Source organism: Gymnogyps californianus, chromosome Z, assembly GCF_018139145.2.
Source record: "Gymnogyps californianus isolate 813 chromosome Z, ASM1813914v2, whole genome shotgun sequence".
Taxonomy (NCBI): domain Eukaryota; kingdom Metazoa; phylum Chordata; class Aves; order Accipitriformes; family Cathartidae; genus Gymnogyps; species Gymnogyps californianus.
The window spans coordinates 61,662,030-61,673,222 of record NC_059500.1 but is presented as its reverse complement, the minus strand read 5'-3'; the positions used below and the strand labels follow the sequence as shown (position 1 = coordinate 61,673,222).

At 44.0% G+C, this 11,193-nt stretch overlaps 1 protein-coding gene across 1 annotated transcript in view; it reads left to right on the top strand.

Annotated features, from left to right (window-relative positions):
- The first annotated feature begins 3,617 nt into the window (after positions 1–3,617).
- RGS7BP (regulator of G protein signaling 7 binding protein) overlaps positions 3,618–11,193 on the top strand; it is a 41,244-nt gene continuing 33,668 nt past the window's right edge. Inside the window, exons 1-2 of the mRNA XM_050913303.1 lie at positions 3,618–3,776; positions 6,525–6,691. Coding sequence (XP_050769260.1) covers positions 3,618–3,776; positions 6,525–6,691 — 326 coding nt within the window. The remainder of the gene's footprint in view (positions 3,777–6,524; positions 6,692–11,193) is intronic.

Genomic DNA, 11,193 nt, shown 5'->3' with positions numbered 1-11,193 from the left:
TCCACAGGAAGCCTGGTACAAAAATCAAGTACTTTACCTCCAGACACTGATCTGACCCTGCATTTCCAGGGAACAAATTTATGCTCTGCTTAAAATGTACCATATTTACTTAGAAAGACAGTCGGTTCACTTTCCTTAAAAAAATATTATAAGGAAATGTGAAAAAGTCTCTGTTGTTATTCTTAAGTTTTTGTTTTCAATCTAACTTTAAAACTTATATTTTATTTTTCTGTCCTAAGGAGATCATGCAGAATTACTGTCCTTTATTTTCTTCAGTACCTGTTTCTTGGTTTCCTCTTCTCTCTCTGTATCTCTTCTACAGAAATGGTCTTTTTTGCTTTCTCTATTCCTTTGCCTCTTTTTCACTTTTTTTTTTCCTCCAAAGACATCTCCTCACATTTCTCAACTAATCAGTGTCTCTCTCTCAACTTAACTAGACCATTACATTCTACTCACCCTTGGGAAATATTACCAGAAGCCAACGACCAAAGAAATAAATGAATTAGACAAAGATTACAACAAAATAGAACAAGAGAGACTCCCAAGTAAAAAGTTCATCTCAGTTCATTTTTTAGAATTTCGATATAGGCTAGGTATTGCAAAGCCTACATATTTACTTTTATTTCATTATGAGCTGTGGAGTTGCCAAAGAATTTGACTATGTAACAGGCCAAGTACTCTCTGAACCTGTTTCAAGGTCACCTACCTATGGTCTTGAGAGGATGCTGCAGGAGGGAGCAACAAGCCCCTGCTTGTTGCAATCCATTAAACATCAGGAGACAAAGCTAGAATAAGGCCTTTTGTGACAGGAACTCTAGTTCAGACAAGAGGAAAGAATCATGTGTGTCTCTTTTCAGGAAAGTGTTGCAACATATATACCTCTGTTTTCTCAAGAGAGCATTTTGTTTCCTGGTGGTATATATTTTCAAACTAAGTCTTATTGCTCCTGCTGCCCTCCCTGTGACAGCATTTGGTGGCTTAGCTTGGAGCTTTTCCCCCCAGCCTGAGAACTGGGATGCCTACAAAAATCATTGTTTCTTATGCACCCCAGACTCACTGGTTCCGTCACTCCTGCTTCTCCAACATAACCCTGGGGTGCCATCAAATTCATCATGTTCCATGACGATTTCAGAGGTCAGCTGGAAGAATTATGAAAATATGCAGTCTTATAAATTACAGAAAGAATCACCACATCCACTGCCAAATGTGGACATACTGAAGATACAATCAGGAGTGAACACGCTGTAGGTCACTGGGACTTCAAAACTGTTCCAGATGTTGGCTGAAGGGCAAAACTCAGCTGTGACTCAGCTTTATACAGGGCAGATATATCACCAGGAACTAAATTCTAACCTTTTTTAAAAGTCAGTGGGACTTCTGGCATTGACTTCAAGGGTCCAGAACTTCAGTCAAGACAGGTAAGGTACAAGCAAACATGCTGCATTCTTTGGTAGATTTATTGCTCTTGTTGTTGGTTTTAGTATTAGTATTATTTCATTATTGCTATTACAGTAGCTCTTAATAAGACTTGAAATAGACAGAAATAAGACTAGAATATATGACTAAAATGATACATAAGCAACGATTAAAACACTAGCATTAATGTGGCATAGTACTATGTTTTAATTTCCCTTCACAAATATATCTGTTTTGTTCTATACACATGTGAGGAGAAGATGTGTTCATTATGCTTTTTGCCAGTATTAAAATATTTTCCTTGTCATTAGGCAATGGTTTGTCTGTATATGGAAGCAATATGATGTCCTGGCTCAAAGCTTGTGTTCATGCAGCACCAAATTCAAGCATTTATGTCCTATGAGTAATAGAATTAAGTTTACTGTGAAAAAAAATGTGGCATCCTTAATATAGCACTTGCAAACTGCAAGTTCTTGCTGCTCTGGGTGCTGAAGATCTAGTAGTATGTTTACAACGGTAACATTATAATTACAAGGTCATTTTAGTTTTACCTAAAGTGATAACAGTGCTTGCAAGTGCTGCAAATCCATCAACACTAACACACATCCAGCAGCTTCCATGTCTGGGAAAATAGCTGGAAATGTCTAAAAAGAGTTTCAAAGTAGACTAATCAGCAATGTCCAGACTCAGGTAGATACCAGGGTGTCTGTGTTACAGTAATGCTCAGCACAGCCTGAGAAGAGGCCCTCAACCTTCCAGAGTGCCATCGCTGGCATAGTCAAGCTCCTTGGCAAGACTGGGTTTCTGTGTGGGATGCATTTGGCGTTCCTTTGGTACCAAGACCATTACTGAAACATAAAAAACTTCTATTTAATGTCCTGAAGAAATAAAATTATACCAGAAGTGAGCTAAACAGCCATAGCTACCTGGCTGCAGAGAGGAATAGGACCAGCCCTGGAGCTGAAGCTGGCCCAGGCTGTAGCTCGCCCCAGGGCAGTGCAGTCCCCCAGGTGCCCTGGGGAAAGCGGCTGCAGACACAGTGTGGGCACAGCCCCAAAGCCGTCTGCATTGGAGGGGCTGCTGCCCAAGGCCTGGGGGGACTGTGAGCATCAGCCTGGTACACTGCAACTGCACGGCCGTGCTGGAGCACAGAGGAAACAATTTCTCCAATCGATTATTATTTACTCTTTTCTACAATGAAAAAATACAATCTAGTAGTTGCATCACACCCTCCAAACGTTTTTCTTAGAGCCCCAAAATAATGTTTTTTAGTGAAGGAAAACAGATTTGAGCAGCGAACCAAGTCTTCGCTAAATAGAAAAATATTTTCTAAGTGTCTTCTTGAAGATCAGTATCAACTTCGGCAAGAGCCGGAGGGGCGATGTGCTAACGCCGGTAGGAAAACCGCCCCGGCGGCCCGGGGGCGGCTCCGGCCGAGGCTGCGGCCACCCGCAGGGAAGGCGCTGCCCGGCTCCTCCCTGGGGCACGCACCGGGAGGGCGCTTCGCCCCGGCGCTGACCCGCCTCCCGCGGCGGGCGGCCGGGGGGGGCGAGCGGGGCCCCGCCGCTGGCGGCCTCGGGGGGGTGGGGTGGGGGGGGGGCGGCGGGGCCCGGCGGGCTGACGCCGCCGGCAGCGCGCCGCCCCCACGGGGCGGGAGCGCGAGCGGCAGCCGCCCCCGGGCCTCGCCGCCCCACCGGCCCCTCCGAGCGGCTCCCGGCGGGCGCCCCGGGGGAGCGCGTAGTGGCGCGGCGGGGCGGGCGTCCCCCGCCAGGAGCATCGGGCAGGTTTCGGCGGCCGCTGGATGGGAGCCCTTCTCCGCCGGGCACGGCCGCGCTCGGCCCCCCCCCTCCCCCCCCCCGCCGGCTGTTGGAAGGAGGCCGGCAGAGCATGCCACCGGCGGGGCGGTTCCGCAGGGACTGACATGCTGCTGAAGGAGGGAAGGCGCCAGCCCCTCCGCCTCTCCCCGCGGTAGCGGAGGCGATGCTGCAGGGCGCTCCCCGGGCTCTCCCGCAGACGCCAGCCTATCACCCACAGCAGCCGCGCTCGCTGCCGTGAGCGGCGCGGTCCCGGCCGGGCCGAAGCGACGAGCGGCGCGGGCCCGCACCCCTCCTCGGGGCGGCGGCGGCGGCGGCGGGGGAAGGCGCTGCCCGCGCCCGCGGGGCCCCGCGCGGCGGGCGGCTCCGCGCGGCGGATGCGTGTGCATGAGCTCTGCAGCGAGCGGGCGCAGGAAGCGCCCCCGCTCCGCCGCCTCCATCTTCCAGGGCAGCAAGACCTCGCCGCACGGCCGCGACAGCGAACGCCGGGGCAGCGGCTCCGATAGCGCCTACCAGACCCAGAGAGCCCTGGATGACTGCAAGATGGTGGGTACCACAAACGGGCTTGCCTTAGTTTTTATCTTCTCCGAGTGCTCTCGTCGCTGGCGGCGGTGCCGCTCCTCCCGCCAGCTTGCCTATTCCCATCACGTGCAGCTGCACTATTTTTAAAACTGCAGTCCCCGTCGGGGGTGCTGCCCTGTAGCCTAACTCGCAGCGGTTCGAAAGCGGAAGAGGGGAGGGAAAACGAGACCCGTGGGGAGCCGGCGGGGTGCTGCGGGACGGTCAGGGCAGGGACCGGAGCCTGGCGCCTGGTCCTGCAGGAGCAGGAGTCCTCGGCCCAGCGCACGCCCCCTTCGCGGCGCTGCCAAGCAGCTGGAGTGGCTTTTTGGTAGATCGGGCCAAATCTGTCCCCAGACTTGCGCTCACTGAAGCCTAATTAGGTAAACAGTTGCCTCCGCTGCATCACTGCACTCTCTGCTTGCTGTCTTGTGCAGCAACCACACTCTTGCCCTAAAATCCTTCTAAAACAGGACTCAGAATTTTAGGCCCTGAAATTCTGTCGCTGACATATGTGGTACCTGTTTCCAGTGTCCCCAGAGTAGCTGGTTGCGACTGTAAAACCTCAGATCGAGCACCTGCATCCATGTTTTTTTTGGACTGTCACATTACGGTATGACAATTTTCTCCATTCATGTTCAAAATGCTTGGATCCTGACACTTTCCTCTGAACCGGCACCATATACCCCCTGGCTAGCTCCTTGAGCTACAGTCAGCTGGACATTGGGCCCCAAAATTGCTCCTGTAACCAATGACAGAAATAGAAAACAAATAAAGTTGCTGCTACTTTACTTGAAAAATCTGGATCTTGCTAAAGCTCTGTCCAGTGGCATTGGAAATGTACCTGCTACTTCTGTTCTGCTGGATTCTGGCAGGTTTTTTCCTCTAATACTGCAAATTGTGCTGGCAGATGTCCACTCTGATACTTCAAAATTGGGAGCAACTCCCAGTGCACGGAGGAACAAAAGCTGCCACAGTAGCTCTATAAATATACCCAACAAGTGGATCCTACTGGGTCCTGCCTTTTTTCTCGTTCCCGACAGCATACTGTGGCTAGTTCAAGTGAAGTGCTAGCTTTGTAGAATTCACTGTTTAGAAACAAAATATGATTTACGGATGGGTTGTCAAGATGCAGTAAGATTCAGGAGATAAAACCAATGGGTTTTTTTCTTGTTCTCTGTCTCGATGCTGCAACATCAGTGTGGTTTTGTTTTCCTTGGCAATGCCGAGGTGGCTGAATGTGTCCTCTGTTTAGTACAGGGGATGTCAGGTGAGAACTGGCAAAATGTGTCTGGCGCAACCAGTTACCAGTTGCAGGGTGAAATGCTTTTCTCTTTTTCTTCATGTAGAATAATTACGCTATGACACAACATGGTACAATTTTTTTTCTCTCCGTTGCTTTCATGCATTCTCTTAAGCTACAGAGTGAGAGAGTTAAAGCTAGATTTAGCAAATATTGTGGCTAGGGCTCTGTTTGTTGTATGCTTTTGGTTTTGTTTGGGGGTGGGAGGGTGCAGATGTACTGGAATGCACTGGCATTGTTTTGTGGCTCCAGAAGCAGAGAAACATATTTGCTACTCTTACAATGAAATTTAAGAAAGTATGGCCAAAAAACGGGTCCCAATACTAGTTCTCAGTTATACAGAGTAATTACAGTGGGATGCATGAAGAGTCAGAATGTAATACTGCAGGAGAAGCGACTCATTTATTTTATACTCGAGTATGAGAATTTGAGGGCTTGACTTTAAAATTTGGTAGATCTGATAGAATCCATGTTTTTAGCATGCTTGTATGTTGGGATATGTTGAACTCCGGGTGGTAACGGTGGCTGCAGAATTATGAGCAGTTACTCTTGTCTGTTTTTATGTAGTTTGGAAATTGAGGTCGAATTAGCAAAACACAGATAAATAAATATTCTATTGCTCCCTGACTTCCGCCCCCACCACCATGTGGAGCAAATGATCTGATGTGCTTTCTTTCAGAAGACAGCAAATGCTTCATTTCCTTAAAATATAATCACACATACGTGATCAGTGGAACTAAACAATAACGATCTTTCCATCACTGGAAAAGTTACCCATTTATCCAAGAGCATCCATGTGTATCTGCTGGATATTAGATTTCTGTAAAGGTTGAAGTGTTTATTTACTTCTTTGTCTCTTTTCCCAGACACACATTGGAAAAAGTGCTTTCTAGAATCCTGACTGGAAAGTGCCTATCTGGTACATCTTCTCAGCCAATAACTTCAGAATAATTTTAAGTCTGAAATCTGGGTTAGAGGCCAGTGACAGAACAGAAATCATTACAAAATAAATTAGCAAAATCGCCAGTGTAAAAGCAAATGCTACATTCCGAGCCCTAAATGTGCTGTTAATCAGGAAGCAGGAGGAGCAAAGGCAATCATTTCTGGAGATATTTTTGTCTTTTATGATAGCAAAAAATAACCTCATGCTACTAGTAAAACAGCTGGTTTTTTGTCTGCTTAATATTTAAGGCTAATAACTCCAACACTTTCAGAGATCAAAAGCAGAAACACTAGTGCAAATCAACATTTATAGCTGACAGAAGAGGCAGCTGCCACGGAGGCCCTAGTAATTTACTAAATCTTGATCCTGTATGCCATGAAATTGGGAGCAGCAGGAACAAGCCCTAGATTGGGCATGTTTTTTAAAAACTTGACTGTTTTTACCAGTGTAATTAAACATCTCACGTAAGTAAATCCTCTTTGTTTTTCAGCTTGTCCAGGAGTTCAATACCCAGGTGGCTCTATATCGGGAGCTGGTCATTTCTATTGGGGATGTCTCAGTCACCTGTCCATCTCTGCATGCAGAAATGCACAAAACTCGAACCCGAGGATGTGAGATGGCCTACCAGGCTCATCAAAAACTAGCAGCAATCTCTGGGTAGGAGTCTACTTATGTTTAATTAAAGCTGTCCTCATATGCACGTCTTTGCTAAATACTACATTATGGAAACTTTCAGCAAAAGCGTTAACTTGTGTTTCTGTTTTAGGCTTAGAGATGTATGATCACAAATTCTACAGAATGCTCATATCCTTACAATAGTGCAGTTTTGGGTCAAATCCTGGTCCCCTTAACCAAGCTGGTATCCTGCTGATTTCACTGGATGCTTTTATGTAAGATGAACAGGATTTTACTCTGCATCACTAGACAACTTAAAAAGATCAAGGGAGAAGCCTTGCCTTTCAAGGGTGAAATAGCAATAGTTTTCTGCCCAGTCCTTCATTGGGTATACCTAGTTGAATAGTTAGAGACGACTAGCTCAGCTCAACTAGAGACTTAACAAAATGAGACAAAAAAACAATTAGGTGAAAATTATGTAAGGGAGGGGAATACAAAATCTATTGTGAAAACTTGTGTTTACATTCTACATGTTTTTAAATCCTTATTTGTGTTGAAAGAAGGATTGAAACTTTGCCAGCATATAATGTTTTCATTTATTCTTTGATATTACATTATATACATTCCTTTCCGTGGTGACAGAATGTATCATCACATACTTGAGACTATGCCTCAGTACAAGATAAACCAGCATAAATAGCTGTGTCTTACAAAATGGGAATTCATGCTGCTTACACAAAGTCTAATTATTTGTGGGTTCTTCACAGTATGGTGACGAGGGCATTTGTATTAACACACGTACCTCCTGAGTTGTGTCCCTCTGACTACACCTTGTCAGAACTTTCTGCGCCTGTCTTATCCACCATAAACCATTGTGTACCACTGGAAAAAAAACTTTCTTTTTTTCCAGCTCTGCTTAATCCCTGTTGAAGTTCTTTCATCACTTTAATGTATATGAGAAATCTGTCATAGGTTTAGTATATAACAGAAGAACACACTAAACAAACTAAACAGAAGAAAACACTAGTTGGTCATTTTAGTAGAACTGTCAACATTTTCAGATGTGATTTTGTGCTTAAGAGTTGTGATCAACTCTTAAGTTGATATTGTGACCTCAGATTCATTCCTCAAACAAAATTTATGCTTTTAAGTTATTAAAGTCTGTGGGAATTTTAAAAAAAACAACCAACCAACCAAAAGATATAGTTCTTTTTACCAGTGCACTGAAAATGTGGAAGCAAACAGTAGTGAAATTGATCTTGTGCACTTTCAGACTGAAAAGAGAGACTAATACAAACCAAAATAATACATCTGAATAGCAGAACCCAACTTGGATTTTTTTAATCTTCTTTTTTTTTCTTCCATAAAGAAAACCATTGATACATGCTCATTTAGAAGTATGGAGTTTTTTTAAGTAATCATTTCACAGCTGGGAGTCTGTCATATACACAAAGATGTCCTGAAGGTTGTGCAGTTGCTGCGAGATTGACATTTAGCTAATCTAAAACTGTTTTAAATAACTGTGATAATAATGTGATATCCATAACAACTGGTAGGTGTTAGAAACCCTCTGGAAATTACTTGTTTGGTTTGACAGACATTTTATAAGATGTGCTTCACATCCCCACCCTCCTACAGCTGAGGAAAGCCATATGAGCCAACATAACTTGTTTGGTGTATCTGAGGAAAGATGGGAGATGAAGGCGCAGCAAGGAGTCAGTGTAGAAAAGAAATAGGAGACGAGTAACAAATAGTCTCAGAGGTTCAGTCTTTAATTCAGCAGAAAGAGTGATGTAGTGCATATGGCATAGGATCTGGAATGGGAACATAATTTTGTAGGAAGAAAAAGTTTCAGGAAGAAAAATACTTAGGGACAGCAATGTATGAAATCATCCTCAGTATTAAATAGTCAGGAGGGCAGTGTGTTGCTCAGAAACTACTGGTAGTCAGCAGATGGGACAAAGGCTCGTTTAGTTCACTGCTTTAGTTGAAAATGCATAGCACTGCTCTGTGCGAACTTCTGGGTAACGCAACCAATTCTGTCTTCCGAAGCTTGTTAAAGAAAGCCTATTGCTTTCCCACCCAGAGAGAGTAATAGCAATTAGCTAATTATGTTACTAGACTATAAAATTTCATTACATATCAGCATTCTATTAGTTAAGGTCATCAGTAATGTTCCGTTAGTCTCTTAAGTGACCTGACCTGTTGCAGGGCACTCTTTCTTTCAAAACGTTGGCATCACTGTCTAGGACAATATTAAGTTCATTAATCTTGTTTGTGCTGATGTCTTCCTTGGAAAATTAGCAGACAGCTTCATTTTATGCTTCCTGTTTGAATACATCAGGATTTGAGACTCTTAAACGCACTCCTGATTCAGGCAGCTAGAAAAGGCACCTATTTCCCTTCCTAACTCACCTGTTCTACAAGACTAGGGAAGGTAACAAAGAGGAAAGGTGCAAAGACTTGGAAGGAAAGAAACAAGAACAGATCCACTAGTGTTGAGAAAGGCAGCTCTGGAAGAAAATGTGGGAGTTGTGGGAGGAGAAAGAAATGCTGAGGTGGAGATAATACATTAGGAACTGAATAGGATAGAAGTCATGAGGAGGAAAAAACTTTGATCATGGGCATATCAGTTCTGGAATACTAGATGGACATCAGAGTAGGACAGCGGTGTAATACGAACAAGAAGAGAAGACTGCTGTGTAGCTGTAGAAAAAGTATACGCTGATGTGCCAACAAAAGGAGGTTCAGCTAGGGAAATGGAGGAAGTGAAAGCCACACTTACATTTTAAAAACTGAGAGAAAGAAAAACAAAGGAGATGATGACAAAGATAAGGAAGTAGCAAGGAAACATGAAACCTTATGAAGTCTGCACTGGATTAGACCATATCACCCCATCTAGCTTAAATCTGACGGCTGCTGGTAGCAGAGATTTCATAAAAAAGCATATAACAAACAGGCGATGCATAGAACGGTGCCTTCCCTAGTATACTTGCCACTACCCAGCAGTCAATAGTTTAGGGGTTTCCTGAGCCAAAGGCTGCATCTGAACAATTTGTATCTGACAAATATGAGTTGTCACAGAAGATTTCAGGATTTGTCTAAATATGAAGGTCTTTTACTCAGAAAATGTTGAGGATGAATAATGACATCTTTACACTGTGATGTGTTTAAAAATGTTACAAATTAGTTTACCAAAAAAAAAGATTATTGAGAAAGGAAACTTAAACTTCAGTCTCCAACTTAGCAGGGCATCATAGCTATTACATCTTCTTAACTTGCTCTCTTATGTATTTTTCTTGTAGAAATAGGTGAAATTTTATCAAAGAGCAGGTGCATGCCTGAGTTTACCAACACTGTCGTGGCTTTCAAGGAATAAAGACTGGAAAAAAAAATAAATTGAAATATCCTAGTTCTAGCTGGTGCTTTTTTGGGAATGCAAGCCAAAGTAAACTCTTCTTTCAGTGTTGGTTTTCTCAGGACTTCAGGTCAATTCCTGCGCACCACACTCATACTAAAATTTCTTAGTGATTTGTAATGAACTGTCTTCTGAAGAAAGTGAGTAAGGTTTGGTCCTTTCATTACATTGTCTGCTGTATTAATTTATCAGAAATTAAGTATCTCAAATTAATTACATTGTGCGCCCTTGCAGTATCAGATGCCATGGTCAAAACTGGAGAAAGTAAAGCAGCAAGAAAATGAGTCAGCATGATTTTTTTCCAAAGGAAAAGACAGGAAAAATACTTGTCACAATAGGAAGATGGGGGGAAAAAGTGCAAATTTCTGTTTTGGAAGGGGGTCTGCTTTATGGGGTGATAAAGACTGGTGATATTTTAGAAGTCATCAAATAGAGAGCCAGCTTTAATAGGTGAAGTACACTAATTCTGGGATGTAAACAGAAAGATAACTCAGAACTGTATTTTAAGATGCAGGTCTGCACAGGTACATGCTTTTGTAAATGTCCCTTTCATATTCTCAAGCACTTGATATGCTTACATAATGCAAGTACTTCTGTGTGCGCTTGGCACACTGAAACCAGAACTGGCAGTATCTCTGTGACAGTCTGATATATATGTTGACAGTGGCTTTTTTTTTTTTTGCATTAAGTGAAACTGTGTGAGGAGCTCAGGGGTGTACGGCATTGTACAGCTGTGTGAACATAGCTTTGAAAGCGGTTGTCCTCTGTTGTTCCAACTGGTGTTGCAAAGTCCTGAATCTAAGGAGAAATAAACCCCTACACCACTACAGGCTGGGGGCCAACCATCTAGAAAGCAGCTTTGCAGAAAAGGACCTGGGGGGTTCTGGTGAACACCAAGTCGAACGTGAGCCAGCACTGTGCCCTTGTGGCAAACAGGGCCAACAGCTTCCTATGCTACATTAGGAAGTGTTGCCAGTAGGTTGAGGGAGTTGATCCTTCCCTTCTACTCAGCGCTGCTGAGGCCACATCTGGAGTACTGTGTCCAGTTCTGGGCTCCCTAGTAGAAAAAAGAAAGGGACATACTGGAGTGGATCTAGTCAATGGCCGTGAAGATGATTAAGACCAA